Source organism: Thalassophryne amazonica, chromosome 17 (genome assembly GCF_902500255.1).
Source record: "Thalassophryne amazonica chromosome 17, fThaAma1.1, whole genome shotgun sequence".
Lineage (NCBI taxonomy): Eukaryota > Metazoa > Chordata > Actinopteri > Batrachoidiformes > Batrachoididae > Thalassophryne > Thalassophryne amazonica.
Genome location: NC_047119.1, coordinates 19051873 through 19072485, shown reverse-complemented (window position 1 = coordinate 19072485; position 20613 = coordinate 19051873). Strand labels below are relative to the sequence as shown.

The window sequence follows — 20613 nt, the reverse complement described above, 5'->3', positions numbered from 1 at the left end:
TTATTTCATAGATTTCAGTAAAGAAAGTAAGAACACACTTCAAGAAAAAAAAAAAGAATCACTTGAATGCACAGGCTGCATGATTGCGACAAAAACAAACAGAACCCATTTGACGGCTCACCTTAAAAGTTTTAACGTAACTGATAGGGCTTCACACTTTTATCAAAAAATATTTGCAATTTGTGCTGTTCCTAAATTTTTACATCTTATTTTACATTAGATGCAGATGATTATTAGGTTCTGAAACAAGGCTATGAAAACCTGGCTCCCTTTTCCTAAATTCTAGGCTACTCTTGGAGTGACGGCACACCGCTGTCACACACTAACTGGGGTCCCGGGGAGCCTGACAACTACGAGGGCCGAGAGGATTGCGTTGAGATGGTGAGTTCCGTCAGTGGGAACTCCTCCTGGTGGAATGACCTGAACTGTGATGCTCACCAGGACTGGATATGTATGATATCCAAGGCCAAGGACCCCATTGTGCCTCCAACTCCCCCACCACCTGTGCCAGGTAAAACATTCCCATAATGATCCTGTTTCCCAGAGGGGCACAACTGTTTTTTAAAAGAAATTTCAAACTTCTAGACCTTTATTGGCAGCTTGAATACACCTTGGACCTTATGACCTTATGCTAGATTTAGTTCTAATGCAACGGTTTTGTACTATTTCACTTTTTAGGTCAGTCTGTCTGGTTAAATTATAGCTCGGAAGTAAATATGATTGATGCTGAGTCTGTGGGTCATTTCCATCTGTTTCTGTGTCTCAGCTCCAGATTGTGGCACAAACCCTGGGTGGAGGAAAAACAACGGCATCTGTTACTACTACAACGACACCGACACAGTTGACTTTTACATGGCGCTGTCTCGTTGCTATGCCGAGGACGCCCTTCTGGTCTCCATCCTGAACAAAGAAGAACAGGCCTACGTTAACAGCATGGTATACTCCTTTACGTCTTTAGAGTGCATTTAGAAAAATTCTCAGAAGCGCAGCTTCAGAGGTAGATGTTATTTCTGTATGCTGTTGTGTTTCAAGGTGGGTACGGGGAAGAATCAAGCAGCCTGGATCGGAATGCGGAAGTTCGGCATTGCAAGTGGACAATACAAGTAGGTTTTTTTCTTTAAGTGACTGGAGAATACCTCATTTGTCTAGCCATCACGGTTTGGCCCTTGTCAAAGTCATTCAAATCTTTAAGTGTCCCCATTTTATCTGCTTCCAACACATCAAGTTTGAGGACAAAATGCTAACTTGATGCCTAACATACTCCAACCATTGGCAGGTCCCACTGTAACAAGATAATCAGTGTTATTAATTTCACCCATCTGTCAGTGGTCAACCAAAAAAAGAAATCAAGAACACACTTGTCTTTTCAACATTTGTTTACAAACAAGGGTTGAAAAGACAAGATGATCATACCTGTTTGGACTTAATCTGACGTATACTGAACCAGATTTGTACATTATGACGACCTATTACCCATAGTCAGTGGTTCTTAATAAAGCGGAGACAAAAGGTCTGTGCTGGCTCTTCCTTTAAATCACCTGTGAGTCTACAGAACCAGGATTATGAAATCCTGGTCTACAGTGTAAAAAGAAAAAGAACCCCCCCCCCCCCCAAAAAAAAAACAAATTGTAATTGGATGTGAGCGGACAGACTAATGACAACATGTTTTAGAATTGACCAAATCAGATCTGTAGCGAGAGACTCTGTTGGTGAAACGATGAAACAGTACAGCTGGATTTCACCTTTAGGGTGTGTCTTTTTCTTGCAGACATATTTTGTGGTAAACTTTCATCCCGTTCAAACATCTGGCATTGATGTGCATGTGAGAGTGCGTGTACAAGATCTGTGCCAAACTTTGTGTTCGATGTGTGCAGGTGGGTGGACAATTCCCCTGTGACTTACACATTTTGGGCATCAGGTGAGCCTGATGATGCCAACGGGGAGGAGCAGTGCATACAGATGCAGAGGCAGCACGGTATTTAAATGGCCTTCATTACACTTTAAGACTGTCTGCAATGAAATTAACTGCTTTTGTCAAAAACTGAACAAACTGCCTGCTGTAGATTCTAAGAAGGACTTTTGATTGATTTTTTTTTTTTTTTTTTAAAAAGGTGTATGGAAGGACAGCAACTGTGGCCGTGCAATAGCAGGTTACGTTTGTAAAAAGTACCCTGGAGATACCCACACCAGGCCCCCACCCACACAGCCCTGGGAGGGTTACTGCCCTGCAGGTGACACACCAACACACACACACCTTTTATTCTAGTACTAATTATACCATCTATGGGTTAATGATGTTGTATTTGAAGAAAGTGAACATGAAATAGCCATCTCCCTGACAGAGTTACAGTAAACAGTATTTATATGTAAATAGTAAACAATTAATAAACAAAAGTGACATTTTACTAGGGACCAAACCAACTTTTCTAGGTTCCTTAGATGACCCCAAAACACAATCAGGATGTTCCCAAAATAAAAACTGACCTCAAGCCAGTTATCCAAGATGGCCGCCAAAATAGGGTTTCTCACTAAAACACCTTTAAACAACATATAAACAATTTAAATATCACAGAGATTCAATTGGAAGACCATTGCAGGTCACAGCAAACTCATTTGTGCCTAAACTAAATTCATTCATGGGTTTAAGATTCAAAATGGTGTCAAATGGCCGCCAATAGACCCTTATCATTGAATCTCTGTGATATTTAAGTTGTTTATATGTTGTTTAAAGATGTTTTAGTGAAAAACCCTATTTTGGTGGCCATCTTGGATGCCATCTTGGATAACTGGCTTGAGGCCATTTTTTATTTTTGGGAACATCCTGATTGTGTTTTGGGGCCATCTAAGGAACCTAAAAAAGTTGGTTTGTTTAGTCCGGGGAGGGGGGGGGTGCAAAGGTAGTGGTCGTAGCTCCCCTAGTATTTGTTGAATCCACCAGTTAACAATAGAGGCTTTTTTTTTTTTTTTAACATGGACTTAAAAAGGGGAATATAATGACAATAAGCTGGTTAAAATGATTTTCATCAGGAGTGCAAAGGAAAAATTCAAATTATTCATATGTAATGGATAACAGAGGTAAAGCTGTGTGCAAAATTCTTTAGGCGCTAATGTCAAAAGCCATGCAGCCATTAATTTAGCAGGATGGGCAGGTTGGATTCCAACATTGCTCCTAAATATCCAACAGGTCTGCTGTCCCTTTTTCCTTTCTTGCAGAGTGGAACCGTTATAAAAACAAGTGCTTCATTTTCAAAGGGCAAAAAAATGATCTTAAAGGTAACTGGTCATTTGCCCGGAGTTGGTGCCAAGAACAAGGTGCAGATTTAGCAGTTATTGATGAAAGCTACGAGAACAGTAAGTCTTATCGTAAAAACAGTTATCCATCAATGGTTCACGGGCTTCAGCTGAAAAAAGGCTGCTCTCTTTGATGGCATCTTCTAGGCTTTGTGGCTAGTTACCTGAGGGACCTGGAGTTCCCTGCGTGGATCGGAATGTCAGACATTGTGCACGAGAACGAGTTCGCCTGGGCTAATGGAAACCCGGTGCTCTACACCAACTGGGCTGAGAAAGAGCCCAACAATGCAGGCGATGGGGTGAGGTTACATCACAACGAATGCCATTTAAAATAAAGAGACAGGAGTGAAACATGGCAACTTTTGTTCCCAACGTGATGTTTTATACATGCAGTTAAACAGCTTTCAGATCTTTTGTTTCTCAACAGGAGCACTGTGTGGTGATGACTCACAACCATTTAGTGACGGGAAGGTGGAACGATGACGCCTGTCACATGAACAGAAGCTTCGTCTGCTACAAGATAAAATGTCAGTGAGCACTCCAGCGGTTATGAATCACACTCAGTGAATACAGATAAAATGCCGCCATCCTGAAAACGTCTTATTTCTATTTGGGGATCATAAGATTTCTTTACATTACAAGCAGGATTGTACCATTTTAGTGCCGGCTAAATTACGTGATTGCGGCTCACGGCCAGGGGTGCAGGGCCTCCCCTGCAGGGTCAAGGGGGAAAAGCCTCCTGAAGCTATAGGTTTTTATACCTCTAAAATGTTATTGGCAAGCCCTATTTAACCAATTTTGAGTGGTTTTAGATACATTGAAAGCAAGAATAATAGACAAAAAAAAAGACATTTATGTTGTAATATCTGTAATACTAAAGTTCTTTTTAAAATGTTTCTGTCAACGTCTAAGTTAATAAAATAAATAACATTGAAAAGGTTAAAACCACATTCATATTTGATGGGCATATAGTATTTGCTCTATTCTTCTTTAATCCAGTGAAGCAGGCAGAGTTTTTCTGTTATTGCAGTTTTTTTCCCCAACATATGAGTGGGATAGCATTATTTAAAAAAAAAAAATTATATATATATATATATATATATATATATATATATATATATATATATATATATATATATATATATATATATATATATATATATATATATATATATATATATATATATATATATATAACCATTAATTGTCTTGTTTGAACAAGAGCTGAATGAGGGCTTCCCCCCGCTCTCACCGCTCCTCCAAGCTTTTTGGAAACGGGAGCCTTTAAACTGTAAAATAAACCTTAAACCTCTGAATGTGTCAACACTGACACTTGACTTGACACTGGATTATTTTAATAAAACTTTTTAATGGAGTTTTTTCCTTTTAAATCAGAGTGGATTGAGATGCACAGCGTCTCTGTTCTGATCTGTTTTAAGCCGTTCTTCTGTTCAACTCTGCCGCAAACTCTGCCATTTGCGGTGGAGATATGAAGAAAATGAGAAATAGATTTATGTCTTTATTTGGTTGAAATTGCAAAATAAAACAAAAGTACAACACTATAAGCTTGAAATATGATCAAATTGGTACATTTTTATTTTCAGCAACATTTCAGTTCATTTTTTGGAAAATCTGTGCTGGACGGGAGAGGAAATTTGAACCCAAGACCTGGGAGGAAATTTGCAGTGCTGGGCGGTATCGCCCGGTGCCACCCACCGTTGCTAGAACGCTGATTACAAGAACAACAAAAAACAAGTTCCTTTCTATGTACTGGATATTTAGGAGTATAAGTTGCATTTTTTTTTTTTTTTTTTTTTTTTTTTTTTTTTACTGAGTTGGGAGGTCCTGCGGCATTTTTTCCATAATAATAAATCGGTATTACAATAGTCAAGTGGCCTCTGTGTGCGTGCGTGTGTGTAAGGCTTCAATCATGGAGAAATCGGGGAGAGCTGACATTTCCAGATTGGTAAGCTTATGTATTTTGGGTCAAGTATGAACGCTGCAAAAATGTAAAGTTGATATGACAAATATTTTTGGCAAAATGAATGATTTTAGCTAACAAGTAAACAATGTATGTGCTGCAATGCACCATGGGAGTTTGGGGTTTTAAATGTTATTGTGGTTCATGTTAGTTTAACAGTGTTGTTAGCATTATTGATTTACTGCATTTTTGTAGTTCAATTGGCTTAGTCTGTTTAGTTAAGTTTCATGTTGCCAGTACCATGCATGAAAAGTGTATTGCATTTGATGTCTGCTACCACAGTCTGTTTGTGCATGGCTAAAATAGAAGTACCTGCTTGCAACAGAATGCGGAAAAGACAAAAAGCTCTCCATGCATGTGTGTATAACTTCAATCACTGATAAACTGTGGACATGCGGAAAAGACAAAAAGCTCTCCATGCGTATGTGTATAACTTAAATCACGGATAAACTGTGGACAGCTGAGATTTGCCATTTGGTAAGCTTATGTATTTTGGGTCAAGGATGAACGTTGTGAAAACAAAACGTTGATAGGACTAATATTTTTGGAGAGACTATGGATATTAGCTAATGCTGCTAATTACATTCTGGACTAACACACCATTCCAACAGGGGGCGATAGATCATCTTTATATTAAAAGCATGAGTGCATGATTTTATTTAGTAAGTTCAATGTCAGTACATAATATAAATTGTAAGTACATTAAATATACAACAAAGTGAAAACCCTTATTTCCATTGTGGTCCATTTAAAAATAATAATAATACTGATAATAGTGTGTATATGATAATCAATCAATCAATTTTTTATATAGCGCCAAATCACAACAAACAGTTGCCCCAAGGCGCTTTATATTGTAAGGCAAGGCCATACAATAATTATGTAAAACCCCAACGGTCAAAACGACCCCCTGTGAGCAAGCACTTGGCTACAGTGGGAAGGAAAAACTCCCTTTTAACAGGAAGAAACCTCCAGCAGAACCAGGCTCAGGGAGGGGCAGTCTTCTGCTGGGACTGGTTGGGGCTGAGGGAGAGAACCAGGAAAAAGACATGCTGTGGAGGGGAGCAGAGATCGATCACTAATGATTAAATGCAGAGTGGTGCATACAGAGCAAAAAGAGAAAGAAACAGTGCATCATGAGAACCCCCCAGCAGTCTACGTCTATAGCAGCATAACTAAGGGATGGTTCAGGGTCACCTGATCCAGCCCTAACTATAAGCTTTAGCAAAAAGGAAAGTTTTAAGCCTAATCTTAAAAGTAGAGAGGGTGTCTGTCTCCCTGATCTGAATTGGGAGCTGGTTCCACAGGAGAGGAGCCTGAAAGCTGAAGGCTCTGCCTCCCATTCTACTCTTACAAACCCTAGGAACTACAAGTAAGCCTGCAGTCTGAGAGCGAAGCGCTCTATTGGGGTGATATGGTACTATGAGGTCCCTAAGATAAGATGGGACCTGATTATTCAAAACCTTATAAGTAAGAAGAAGAATTTTAAATTCTATTCTAGAATTAACAGGAAGCCAATGAAGAGAGGCCAATATGGGTGAGATATGCTCTCTCCTTCTAGTCCCCGCTAGTACTCTAGCTGCAGCATTTTGAATTAACTGAAGGCTTTTTAGGGAACTTTTAGGACAACCTGATAATAATGAATTACAATAGTCCAGCCTAGAGGAAATAAATGCATGAATTAGTTTTTCAGCATCACTCTGAGACAAGACCTTTCTGATTTTAGAGATATTGCGTAAATGCAAAAAAGCAGTCCTACATATTTGTTTAATATGCGCTTTGAATGACATATCCTGATCAAAAATGACTCCAAGATTTCTCACAGTATTACTAGAGGTCAGGGTAATGCCATCCAGAGTAAGGATCTGGTTAGACACCATGTTTCTAAGATTTGTGGGGCCAAGTACAATAACTTCAGTTTTATCTGAGTTTAAAAGCAGGAAATTAGAGGTCATCCATGTCTTTATGTCTGTAAGACAATCCTGCAGTTTAGCTAATTGGTGTGTGTCCTCTGGCTTCATGGATAGATAAAGCTATCATCTGCGTAACAATGAAAATTTAAGCAATACCGTCTAATAATACTGCCTAAGGGAAGCATGTATAAAGTGAATAAAATTGGTCCTAGCACAGAACCTTGTGGAACTCCATAATTAACTTTAGTCTGTGAAGAAGATTCCCCATTTACATGAACAAATTGACAAATATGATTCAAACCACCGCAGCGCAGTGCCTTTAATACCTATGGCATGCTCTAATCTCTGTAATAAAATTTTATGGTCAACAGTATCAAAAACAGCACTGAGGTCTAACAGAACAAGCACAGAGATGAGTCCACTGTCCGAGGCCATAAGAAGATCATTTGTAACCTTCACTAATGCTGTTTCTGTACTATGATGAATTCTAAAACCTGACTGAAACTCTTCAAATAGACCATTCCTCTGCAGATGATCAGTTAGCTGTTTTACAACTACCCTTTCAAGAATTTTTGAGAGAAAAGGAAGGTTGGAGATTGGCCTATAATTAGCTAAGATAGCTGGGTCAAGTGATGGCTTTTTAAGTAATGGTTTAATTACTGCCACCTTAAAAGCCTGTGGTACATAGCCAACTAACAAAGATAGATTGATCATATTTAAGATCGAAGCATTAAATAATGGTAGGGCTTCCTTGAGCAGCCTGGTAGGAATGGGGTCTAATAAACATGTTGATGGTTTCTATGAAGTAACTAATGAAAATAACTCAGACAGAACAATCGGAGAGAAAGAGTCTAACCAAATACCGGCATCACTGAAAGCAGCCAAAGATAACGATACGTCTTTGGGATGGTTATGAGTAATTTTTTCTGTAATAGTTAAAATTTTGTTAGCAAAGAAAGTCATGTAGTCATTACTAGTTAATGGAATACTCAGCTCAATAGAGCTCTGACTCTGTCAGCCTGGCTACAGTGCTGAAAAGAAACCTGGGGTTGTTCTTATTTTCTTCAATTAATGATGAGTAGAAAGATGTCCTAGCTTTACGGAGGGCTTTTTTATACAGCAACAGACTCTTTTTCCAGGCTAAGTGAAGATCTTCTAAATTAGTGAGACGCCATTTCCTCTCCAACTTACGGGTTATCTGCTTTAAGCTATGAGTTTGTGAGTTATACCACGGAGTCAGGCACTTCTGATTTAAAGCTCTCTTTTTCAGAGGAGCTACAGCATCCAAAGTTGTCTTCAATGAGGATGTAAAACTATTGACGAGATACTCTATCTCACTTACAGAGTTTAGGTAGCTACTCTGCACTGTGTTGGTATATGGCATTAGAGAACATAAAGAAGGAATCATATCCTTAAACCTAGTTACAGCGCTTTCTGAAAGACTTCTAGTGTAATGAAACTTATTCCCCACTGCTGGGTAGTCCATCAGAGTAAATGTAAATGTTATTAAGCAATGATCAGACAGAAGGGAGTTTTCAGGGAATACTGTTAAGTCTTCTATTTCCATACCATAAGTCAGAACAAGATCTAAGATATGATTAAAGTGGTGGGTGGACTCATTTACTTTTTGAGCAAAGCCAATAGAGTCTAATAATAGATTAAATACAGTGTTGAGGCTGTCATTCTCAGCATCTGTATGGATGTTAAAATCGCCCACTATAATTATCTTATCTGAGCTAAGCACTAAGTCAGACAAAAGGTCTGAAAATTCACAGAGAAACTCACAGTAATGACCAGGTGGACGATAGATAATAACAAATAAAACTGGTTTTTGGGACTTCCAATTTGGATGGACAAGACTAAGAGTCAAGCTTTCAAATGAATTAAAGCTCTGTCTGGGTTTTTGATTAATTAATAAGCTGGAATGGAAGATTGCTGCTAATCCTCCGCCCCGGCCCGTGCTACGAGCATTCTGACAGTTAGTATGACTCGGGGGTGTTGACTCATTTAAACTAACATATTCATCCTGCTGTAACCAGGTTTCTGTTAGGCAGAATAAATCAATATGTTGATCAATTATTATATCATTTACCAACAGGGACTTAGAAGAGAGAGACCTAATGTTTAATAGACCACATTTAACTGTTTTAGTCTGTGGTGCAGTTGAAGGTGCTATATTATTTTTTCTTTTTGAATTTTTATGCTTAAATAGATTTTTGCTGGTTATTGGTGGTCTGGGAGCAGACACCGTCTCTACGGGGATGGGGTAATGAGGGGATGGCAGGGGGAGAGAAGCTGCAGAGAGGTGTGTAAGACTGCAACTCTGCTTCCTGGTCCCAACCCTGGATAGTCACGGTTTGGAGGATTTAAGAAAATTGGCCAGATTTCTAGAAATGAGAGCTGCTCCATCCAAAGTGGGATGGATGCCGTCTCTCCTAACAAGACCAGGTTTTCCCCAGAAGCTTTGCCAATTATCTATGAAGCCCACCTCATTTTTACAAGAACATAAATTAAAAACATTAAAAATATTACACAATTAACAGGGAAAAAAGGTTGAGTAGTTGTTGAGGTCTAAGGTTGTAAAAACATTGTGGAATCAAACGCCATTCCAACTTATTATAGAAACTTTGCACAATTTATTACCACCCTTGAAAAATTACAGCTAACTTTTTTTATAAACACTACACAATCTAGAGCCCATGGATCCCCACAGGCAACATGCTAGTAGTAAATAATTATAGTAGAATTTCCTAGGAATAAAAGCACTAAAAAAAAAAAAGAAAAAAAAAAGAAAAATAATAAGTGGCAATAGAAAGAACTGATAGTACAGAAAAAAGGTGCAAATTATACTCCAGAGTTAGTGTCATCCTGTCTGCCACCTGCTGGATGGATGATGAAAATTATTAGCAGGTGTAATTGAATTTGCATATAGCTTCTCTGCCACCTGCTGGATACAATATCTCATGATGGAAATTAGGAGCAGCTGTGGATGAAGTTGCATGTCTACTGAAATAAGTTCATTTGTCACTTTTTGTTATTTCCAAAGCTTTGGTCTGATGGCCATCAAGTCCACTGCTGCTTTTATGCACGGAACAGGAATGTTAAAAACTGTCATTTGTGTTCAATAGCTCAGTTGGTAATATGAAGAAATATGTGGGAATTTTTGTTGCAGGTTCAGATTCAACTTGAAAGATATGCAGGTTTTTAAATCAAAAGTTCTATTTAGCATTTCACAAAAATGCATTTATTTATTACCCCAGTAACCTTACTTTTATTACTATTACTTTAAATTATGTTGTCCAAACATTATCCAACTAGATGGGATTTCAAAGATTTAAAAGATGAGAGATGTTCATATTCACATTTTAAACGGTTTAGCATTCTACTTCGATTGCATATTTAAAGGATTTACAAAACTTTGTGAAACCTTGTAACTTTAAGTGTGCCGACACGTTTATGTTGTGCCTATACACATAATAATTACAAAAAACAAAAAAAAAAGTCTGATGACCAATGGGTTATATTTTGAAAAGCTACTGTTCAAGCTTGATTCAGATATTTTACGTGTTCTTCCACCTTAGCAAGCAGTATCACGCCACCACCGACACAGAATCCATGCCAAGAAGGCTACACACCGTGGTACCAGAACTGCTACAAGCTAGTGGAGGAACCAGCGACTTGGGAAGAGGCTCAAAAGGCCTGCATGAAGGAGCGAGCCAATCTGGCCAGCATAGACACGAGTTATGAGCAGGCCTACGTATCTTTAATGGTGCTGAAGGGCAACGCTGATGTCTGGATTGGTCTGAGTCGCAAGGTACATTTTTTGGGGAGTGGTTAGAAATTAGATTAGATATTGAACCCCTTTGGCTCAAAATCTAAATGTCAACTCAATAACATTGCATTAAGTGATACATACTGTTTTTACTGCAGGACAACACGACTTACACGTGGTCGGATGGCTGGCCAGTTCTTTTCACGGAGTGGGGACCAGGAGAACCGAGCAACGAAGTGGATGAGGGCTGTGTCACTATGCGCGGTCACCTATTAGCTCACGGGACCTGGAACGACACAGAGTGCAACCAACTTAAAAACTACATCTGCAAGACCACCACAGGTATAACATATATCAAAACTAGAAGGGTTTTTTTTCCCTGATTTTCTACCCGTTTTTTTGTAGATATGGGTTTCTTAGCATTTGATATGTATGCGTAGTGACTCACTGAGAGCAATGCTGTTCATCAGAGACACCTCCACCGACTCCTGCCCCTGGTAATGGGAAATGTCTGAAAAGCTTCGTCCCATACGGCCAGTACTGTTACCATGTGTACAATGGCATGGTTGGCTATTCATGGCCGAATTCTAGACACAAGTGCTCAGTGTTGGATGCAGAGCTGGCATCTGTCCACAGCAGAGCTGAGGTGGAGTTTATCAGAAACCTCGACAAAACCAAGGATCACAACCTCTGGATTGGCCTCACCAGGGACAACTACTGTGAGTTGCAAACAGATAGTTATAGACACCTAGTTTACAGTTCAGACCAATCTTTGAATCAGTGTGCATTCACCTTTTGATTTGGCATCACAGTTGCCTGGGGTTGGACAGACGAGACGTCTGTGGGCTTTGTGAACTGGGCTGCCGGGGAACCCAGTCTGTCCTATCACCCTGGAGAAGCACCTGAGAAGTGTGTGGAGATGTACCATGATGGCAAATGGAACGACAATGACTGCTTGCAGGAGAGAGGCTTTGTGTGCCGTCGCCGCCAGGGTAAGGCTCCTTTTAGATTGGCACTTCTACCACTTATGAACTTCCAGTGTAGACTTTGGTGTGTTTTGTCCATTTCTCAGCCTGATAGAAAAGTTTCCTCCCTCTCTCTCCTACTTTCAGATCACACAACAGATGAGACACCCATCACTGTGCCAACTGTTCATCCTCCTGTAATCAGTAAGTATGAAGTGTCAAAATCAGTAGGGGTGAGTGATATGACCTCAAATTAATTTCATGGTATTTTTCATTATTTGTATTATTATTATAATCACCATTACCCCCCCCACACACACACACACGTTTTTGGAGGACTAGCATATCTTGTCATTTTTATATAACTCAAATAAAAAAATGAAGAACTGCGTGAGTTACACCACAGTATAAATTGCACCTGTTGACATCTATTTAATTGCAGACAGTATGAATATTTAAAGATTTGTTTAGCAGACGTGTCAAAACGATTAGTGATTTCCAAATTCATGGATATTTGGCAGTACTCTGGTGCGCTATCAGACCGGTGATTATCGAGAATGGTGCAGTGCCTGAATGTGACTGTTTACATCTGCACCAATAATCAAATTTTAACCTTATTTTGAATAAAACCATATTTAGATGACTGCGTTTCCATGAGCCGTTTAGAGGAGTCTTCCGTCTTGTTTATGCGTTTCCTGTGATTAATGATTCACAGGCACATTATGTCCCCTATATTTTGTGTTTAAAATACTTTTAAAACTTCAATAGGACATTAGTCCGATTAAAATGTTTACAGTTGCATCTAAAAAAAAAAGAAAAATTGAATGTGAAAAACCCATTGGCCATTACAGACAGTGGATAGCCTCCTGTTGCTAAACGGGGGGGGGGGGAATCTATAATTACCATGAAATACTGTAAATATTTAACCAGGTTATCTATAGGGGTATTCGCCCTATTGACGTATCCCATAATCTCTTGCGCGCCACACAGTCACTGCATTCAAAACAGAGAATCCACATGACAATTGTAAATGATTATACTACAAAAATGTAATTTTTTATGCTTTTCATCACGTTAATCAGAGACTGCTGCATGATACCATGAAAACTTGCTAAAACAATTATAACAAATAATCTGTCTGCTACGTTTAATCTGCATGGAATTTAATAAATGCAAACTGAATTTCAGACATATATATTAGTCTGGAACAAAGACAACAAACAGTGTTATAAAGGACAATCAAGACGTTAAAGAGCAAACTTCATTTTCCCGACATGATCAGGAAGCGAGCGTAGCTCACAGCAGCTCCCACTGAAAATAACGGACAGCCAGCCTGTGATTCTCACATTTACATAAAACAAACAATAACGTCTATAAACCCAGAGAATATATTCATGAGAGTTTTAGGCACAATATAAAAATAGTTTTACGTTGTGGTGTTAATGGTGTTGCCCGTGTGCAGCGGTTAAAGTGAAGCCCGATCATTGCGTCTTAATGCAGTTCTCAATGTTATCTCTCAATGTTCTCAATGTCTTGCGGCGCAGCGACCTCTTCGAAGTTTTGTGGATTTGAAACCTTAATAGGGCAAATGTACTGCAAGTATCAGCCATGTATGAAATGAGTTATTGTGTCCACACAGACTATCAGAAGCCAGACATAAGCAGTAATAGTGTTTCCATGTTTCTCTCTCTTGTTCAGTTGGTGTAATAGTCGGCGCGGTCAGTGGAGTCATATTGATCTGTTTGGCCCTGGCGGGGCTGTACTACGTCTTCAGAGTGCGTGGCTATAAAATAAAAAGCTCAGGCCTGCTAACAAATACATCCAGTAAAGTTGATGTGGTAAGTGATCAGTGAGAAGACACTGTTCAATTCTTAAAAGTGCACATAAATACTGTTGTTTCTTTTTTGCAGCCGTCCTTCACCAACCCAAACTTTGCAGGAGAATCAGACATATGAATCGTCATTAAAGTTTCACTGAGCACACCAAACTGATTTGTATAAAGAAATCTGCATTATTGTGGTATAAAAGAGTATCAGTTTTTTTTTTATGATTAAGCATAATGGTTGTAAATACTCATTACACAACCACAAGTTTGAATGTTCTTGTCTGTGTTGCACTTGAATTTTATTTTTTTTTTTTGCAGTGCAAGAGTGTTTACAAATTCTAAGAAAGATAAATTAAAACATTTTAAGAGCCTTTTCATGGATATATCCAAATGTGCAATTTCTGCTTCATAAAAAGCAAACAAATGAGTTTCCAGTGTTTATTCATCTTTATAAACAGATTTACACACTTTGCAAAAAACCAAAAAAACAAAGAATCCTTCAGAAATATTTCTGCACAGTAAATGATAAATGAAGCAATGCCTGGAGATAAACCCACAGATTGGAAAACAAAAATGAAAAACACAAACAGAATCACCTGACTGTCAGGTGCTTAAGATGCTGCTTCACATTAGGCGAAAGATCATCATTTCACAAACTGTGCATAAACACACCATGGCACATCGGTTTCCAAAAATAATCAGTTAAGTAAATACGGTAGGAACACTGTGATCCTTGTGTAGCCCTTATCTCGAAATGTAAAGCGTGCCAATTCACTTCCTATGAGAAATACGCACAACCAACTGGTTTGTTTCTTTACATCATCTTACAAGATTTCTGCCAGAAAGCAAAATTACAGTATGGAAATTATGCTGTTACCTCATTGAATATTTTAAACCACAAATCAGATTTTTATTACTTGGGAGAGTTCGTTACCTTCCTGCTGTTTTTCAGTATATCACACTCTGGCCAATAAAACGCACAAAGTGGATCTTTTTTGTAACCTATTCTTTGGCCGTTTGACCTATTCTCACATTGTTAGCAAACATTTTGTAATCAGCATGAGGAGAAAATTTTAATTAATATCTGAAACAATACAGTAAGGGCAAATGAAATGACTTTTTGTAGTCAACATGAACATCAATAATCAAAAGGAGCATCAATTAAACCGAATAAAAGACACTGTTATTCACAAGGAAACATGCCAGTACTTACATTATCTTCTTAAAACTCAAATTTAATCCTCTCCATCAGGACTGGTTTAAGAAACCTTTGAAAACTATAGAATAAATTAAGGCAGAAACTTCTTTTGATTTTTTTTAAGTTGTAAAGATTGTATGTGGAAGAAAAATTCTGCATCTGAAGCTTTTTATTTGATATGGTGCACACCATGATCTACAAAATTCAACCTACGAGTGTAGGCTAAAAAGTTCTAAGGCTCACTATGATGCAGTTAATGCATTAACTGTTTCTGTACTTAGAACTTTTCAGCCTACCCTCGTACTTTCAACATTTATTTTGTCTGGCCCGACAAACAAATGTCATGTTACACATTTACAGTGAGCCACATTTTCCTTTTTTTGTTGCCCGTTCCTAACCATTGCAAAAGTGTTTCATCCTTTCTGAAATAGCAGCGATTTAGGATTTACAGATACCATGAAGCAAAGATGCCAAAGAAAGGGATTACTTGAAATGACTGAATGCTGATTTAATATCACCATTTGTGACTTTACATTTCAGCGGGTTTATTTCTTTGCATTAGATTTAGATGCGTCCTACGTAGGTAAGATTAGACCTGTGGGAGGCTTCATAACTTTCCAGACATCAGTAATGTGAGAGTACGCTATAATAAGGATTTATAGGAAGAAAAAAAAAAAAAAATCCAGTGCATTTTAAAGTAATTAATGTGTTACAATATTATTTCAAGAATGTACTCTAAAGTGTACTTTTACATGGTAATCGAAGTGCATTATGCTTTTTTTTCCCAGGAATATACATCCAAAGCCCACAGCGTTTCTTTCCGCCATTACTGCTCAATGAACGAACACACACACACACACCAATAAATACAACAGAAGTCGTAGTAGTAATGCCTGGTGGGGGAAGAAAAAAAAAAAAAAAAATCAAGAGCATTCCTCATAATCCTTGCATATTTGATGCATTTTCATTTTTACAGGTGACTCCTGAATAAAGACCCTGACTTGCTGACTATTTTACGATACCACCTGGTTGATAAGCAAAGAGGATAAATCTTGCAAGACAAAAAAAAAAAAAAAGAGGAATATATCACATATATAATTTTACATGAGTACAATCAGGTCCAGCAGTATTTGAACAGCTTTTTTTGTAGCTTTGCCTCTGTGCCACCACAATGGAGATGAAATGAAAATCAAGATGTGCTTTGAGTGAAAACTTTCAGATTTAATTCAAGGGGGTTTTACAAAAAAGTTGCACTAACCAATCAGGAATTAAACATTTTTTATTATTGCCAATACTGTAGTGTCATCACTTTTATAGCTAGTTTCCATCAGACAAGTCAGGGGATGGATACATGAACATTTTCAAGTCACAATATGTTTTGTACTTCATTTACATCAAACATTAAGAAAGGAGATTAGTGAGGGAAGTCACCCATGACAAGTCAGGAGTTATACAGTTGTGTGGCTGCATTTGGAAAAACTGCATAGTGCAACTTCTATATGCTGCACCACCACTTCTGCAGCTTCACAGTAGAGTACAGCTTTTCTAGAAAAGAAATTTCAGTTACAGTTTTCCATTAGGCACATGGGAGACCAACCCTTCTTTGCACCACTCCGCTGTGAAGCTGTAACTGGTGATACAAAAGGCAAACGTTGCAGTATCCGTCTCTTCAATCATATACACAAACTCAGAACTTCCTTCTCCGACAACTCCTTGATAGCTTCCCTCGTTAGTCTCTTTACATGCTCAGTTTTGAGAATGGCGAACTCTAGCCAGATTTACCATACTGTTCGTATTTCTAAATGATCGATGTAAATAAAGACAGACGTACTCAGTGACCTGGAAATGTTCATGTATCCATCTTCTGACTTGTCAAAAGAACACTGGCTGTAAAAGTGATCATTTGTATTAACAATAACCATTTTATTTAGTTTGAATGATTACTTGTGGCCTCTGAAATTTGAGGCATGTATACAATGTATTTTTGTTAAACCCCTTGAAGTAATGACTACAAGCACATCTTGACTGATTCATTTCAACCACTGCGGTGATGTACAGAGTTAAAATAAAAGGTCTGACTGTATAATAGTGCAGGTGAACCAAATTCAACAAAATAAATGATTCTCAAGGACATAATTTGTATCTTTGGTGGGTAGAAGAAAAACATTGATAGATACATCAAAAGCACAATATGAAACAATGTCCATGTGAAATTAAGAAAATGAATGGCAGAACAGTTATTCAAGTGACAGATTCTAATTAGCCTGAGGGATTTTTCAGGGTGTTATCAAGGAGGCCTACCCACAATGCACTGAGGTAACAAGGTAGTTGGAAGCAGCTCGACAGGTTTGCAGACATCCAGGCTGTTAGGTCACTTTACCTTTTGACTGTCCAGCCGCAGCCAGTGGACACCCTGCCTTGTGTAGCGGATCATAGAGTTCATGCTTGAGGTCAGGGTCAGTGGGCCCATAACTGTGTCCAGCTCTGCTAACATACCTGAAATACAAGCACACGTTACAGACTTTTACCAAAGTGACACTTTTTACAACACACGTCAGAAAACAAGTGATCAGATCCCATTTTAAAAATCAAATTATGTATGTTTATTTATATGAATACACTTTATTTTTTATTATTTAGCAAACCATTCTCTTCTACTCATGAAAACTATCGGAATTGTTAAATGGACCGCATTTATATAGCACTTTTCCATCTGAGTCAGAAGCTCAAAGTGCTTTACAGTGATGATACACATACACGTCTGGGTGCTGCCATAAAAGGTGCTCAACTGCACATCAGGATTTGCATAAATTCACACACACAAATGAAATTAATGCTGAATGATACTTTAGTATCAAATTAGGAGAAAATTGCCTTCATTCACCCTAATGAGGTATTCCATAATCCCATGCATGCCAGAGAGGTGGTGCTAACAAAACAATATGGAGAAACATGACAATTGCAAATTAACTTACTACCAAAATGTACATTTTTATGCCTTTCATAACATTTATAAGAGACTGCATACATGAGACCACTAAAACCTGCTAAAACAAATATTCTGTGTCTGCTAACTTAAACCCGCATGGAACTTCATAAACCCAAACTGAATTTCAGACATATATATTACTCTGGAACAAACAGCACAAACAGTGTTGTAAAGGACAAGCAGGGTTGTGAAGAGAGCAAACTTCACTTTGCACCACAATGACAAGAACAAGATGAGATTGTGGCTCAAGGCAATTCCCAATGCAAATAATTGTGAAATTGCTTGAAATTCTCACGTATTTACATAATACAACCACAATAACAGCTAAAAACCTAGATAACCTTATTCATGAGAATTTTAGGCACAACAAAGTTTACTATGCGATGTTGATGCAACGCTTAAATTGCAGCATTATCTGAGCGTCTTGTAGCAGTTTACCACGTTGTTGAATTCTTGTGGGGCTACCACCTCTCTGAGATTTTGCAAGATTTGTGCGAGAACTGAAACCTCAATAAAGCAAATGGTTTTTATGTTTGGAAGCTCTGTTACATTTTCATACAGAGTTGCACTATAATTGTAAGTAGATCATTTAAGTTTGTCTTATTTGCTCAGGGTTGCCACAATTATCTAGTACAGATTGTATGTTGATTTGGCATAAGTTGTACTCTGGATGTCCCCCTTGATGTAACTCCAGATGTACATGGTGATTGGCAGATCAGTGGCCTTTGAACCCCAACCGCTGCACCACTGTGGTGCCCCTATTCTCTTCTGCAATATAAAAATTCTTTGTACAAGTCTTAAATTTTTTCAAAGCAAATGTTACAACAAGTAGATGATTTGTTTCCATACTGAATGCATTTTCAAGACTATTTTTCTGATTCATGATGCCGCACTCACCTTACAATTTCACATTACTGAAAAAGACATTTGATCACAAACATGAAGAGCTGCAACCACAACCTGGAATGATCTCTCATCCTACACAGTCTCTTACCACTGCCTTTGTGTGCCAGCTCCTCAGCCTGCTCCCACACGTCATGAGCGCTCAAGATTAAAGAAGTGATGTTCACATACACGAGTGCCATTTGCTCAATAGCCCGAGGAACTGTTACTGTTCCGCCTCCTCCCTCACAGTGGCCGGAGCCAGGACCTGAGCAGGTGGGTGTGTTTGCTGGAGAGGACGTAACAGATGAAGTGTTGAAGCCTCTGAAGTAAAAGGACACAATGAAAGAAATAAGTAAACATGCTACACCTTTGACAACCTTGTACAATCAATCCAAATAGTGATTATATAGCAAGTAGACAGCATTACGTACTTTAACAAACAGGCAGAAGGATCGTGTGTTGTTTGAGAAGAGTTCTGGAATACAAATGTACATACCACATATACAAAATTAACAACAAAGACTTACATCTATACAGTTTAATGTTCCATTTTGGGGTACGCGATCATATATATGTTGAAATCACGGAGCAACAACAAAACTGCACCGTAACGTCGAATCTGGTGACTTTATACTCACAATGAAGTGTTCGGTGAGCGTCTTTGAACAAGTGCGTGCGGTTTTCTGCTTGTACTGAAACATGGCCATCTGTAGGAGGGACTGGCACTTCATGCTACGAGACATGGTACAATTAAAAATCAGAACAGCGTCTATTATGCTGCAGCTGAGCCCAAGAGTTCTCAGTCCAAATAAGTGATTATTACAGTAGCTTCAAGTTCACATTTTTTGAAATGCTAGTTGGAACTCATGAGGCATTTTTTTTTAAATGAAGAAACATCACCTTACCACAGAACTAAAAAGTCCTTTTCTGAGGGTGGAGCAGACGGGTCCACTGGATTTTTGAGTTTCACAACAAACCTGAGAGCAGAATGTAGCAGGAAAATAAATGCATTGATCAGTTTCTCCTGTGCAGCCAGGCCTTTGTTATCCAGTACTTTGAAAAAGTCTTAGCGCCCTATTGTTTCTGCAGGAATGTTCCATTTTTTCCTCTTTACAATGTGAGTAAGCGTAAAAACTTGATTTCCAATTCAAATTTTATATTATAGAAACTAATGCATTCACCCAAAAATAATTCAGTCATCTCTTAAAGCACAATCACAACATATTTTCTTTAGTCTTAATCCTTAGCACGCGAATTGGAAATATTTGCTACTTAGGAGCTTTTCATTATTTTTGTAGCATCTATATGCTTTAATAAACTTTTTAAATTAATCATGCCCAATGGGTGTTGCACTGAAGCATGAAATGCAACAAAGCAAAACTTTTATTGCCTGTGGACATGGGATAATTTAGATATACCTTAGTATACTAGCATAGTTTCACCTTAGAACTGGAATATAATATGTAAGATATACCTACTGAATTTTCATAAAAAAAACCTAACATGTATAGCTTATGGAATCAAATTAAGTTCTGTCTACGGATATATTAAAATTAAATGCAGGCAGTCTAGAACAACAGTGGGTGCCTACTTGAGGAGCTCCACTGTCTCTGCAAACATAGTGTAGGAAGACATTGAAATCTGTGGATCTTTTTCCATGGCAATTCCACTCTCAACAAAGTACATGGCCGCATCCAAATAGTTAAACGCTTTACTGAGCTTATCTGACTAGAGGGAGAGAACACAAGCAGTGACGAGAATTATTAGTCATGTGTTGACTGAAAACATTTTGTT

The 20613-nt window shown here is 38.3% G+C and overlaps 3 protein-coding genes across 6 annotated transcripts in view; 2 read left to right on the top strand and 1 right to left on the bottom strand.

Moving 5' to 3' along the window:
* The first annotated feature begins 319 nt into the window (after positions 1–319).
* On the top strand, positions 320–1320 carry LOC117528912 (macrophage mannose receptor 1). Its single transcript, XM_034191539.1, has 3 exons — positions 320–511; positions 767–936; positions 1033–1320. The coding sequence occupies exons 1-3, from the start codon at positions 379–381 to the stop codon at positions 1105–1107; spliced, it is 378 nt and encodes a 125-aa protein (XP_034047430.1). The 5' UTR covers positions 320–378; the 3' UTR covers positions 1108–1320.
* A 1685-nt stretch (positions 1321–3005) lies between these two features.
* LOC117530062 (macrophage mannose receptor 1-like) lies at positions 3006–13629 on the top strand. The gene is made up of 9 exons (XM_034192995.1): positions 3006–3351; positions 3439–3590; positions 3719–3818; positions 10767–10999; positions 11116–11299; positions 11428–11676; positions 11770–11949; positions 12070–12155; positions 13621–13629. The coding sequence occupies exons 2-9, from the start codon at positions 3489–3491 to the stop codon at positions 13627–13629; spliced, it is 1143 nt and encodes a 380-aa protein (XP_034048886.1). The 5' UTR covers positions 3006–3351; positions 3439–3488.
* Positions 13630–14706: 1077 nt separating this feature from the next.
* aff1 (AF4/FMR2 family, member 1) overlaps positions 14707–20613 on the bottom strand; it is a 41837-nt gene continuing 35930 nt past the window's right edge. For 3 of the 4 annotated variants that reach the window (XM_034191534.1, XM_034191535.1, XM_034191536.1), the window contains exons 14-20: positions 20411–20547; positions 19725–19796; positions 19458–19551; positions 19251–19294; positions 18929–19140; positions 17326–17441; positions 14707–15838 (exon numbers count right to left, since the gene is read on the bottom strand). In XM_034191534.1, coding sequence (XP_034047425.1) covers positions 15779–15838; positions 17326–17441; positions 18929–19140; positions 19251–19294; positions 19458–19551; positions 19725–19796; positions 20411–20547 — 735 coding nt within the window. In that variant the 3' untranslated portion in view covers positions 14707–15778. Of the gene's footprint in view, positions 15839–17325; positions 17442–18928; positions 19141–19250; positions 19295–19457; positions 19552–19724; positions 19797–20410; positions 20548–20613 lie in introns of those variants that run through there. The other variant, XM_034191537.1, reaches the window with a different exon arrangement.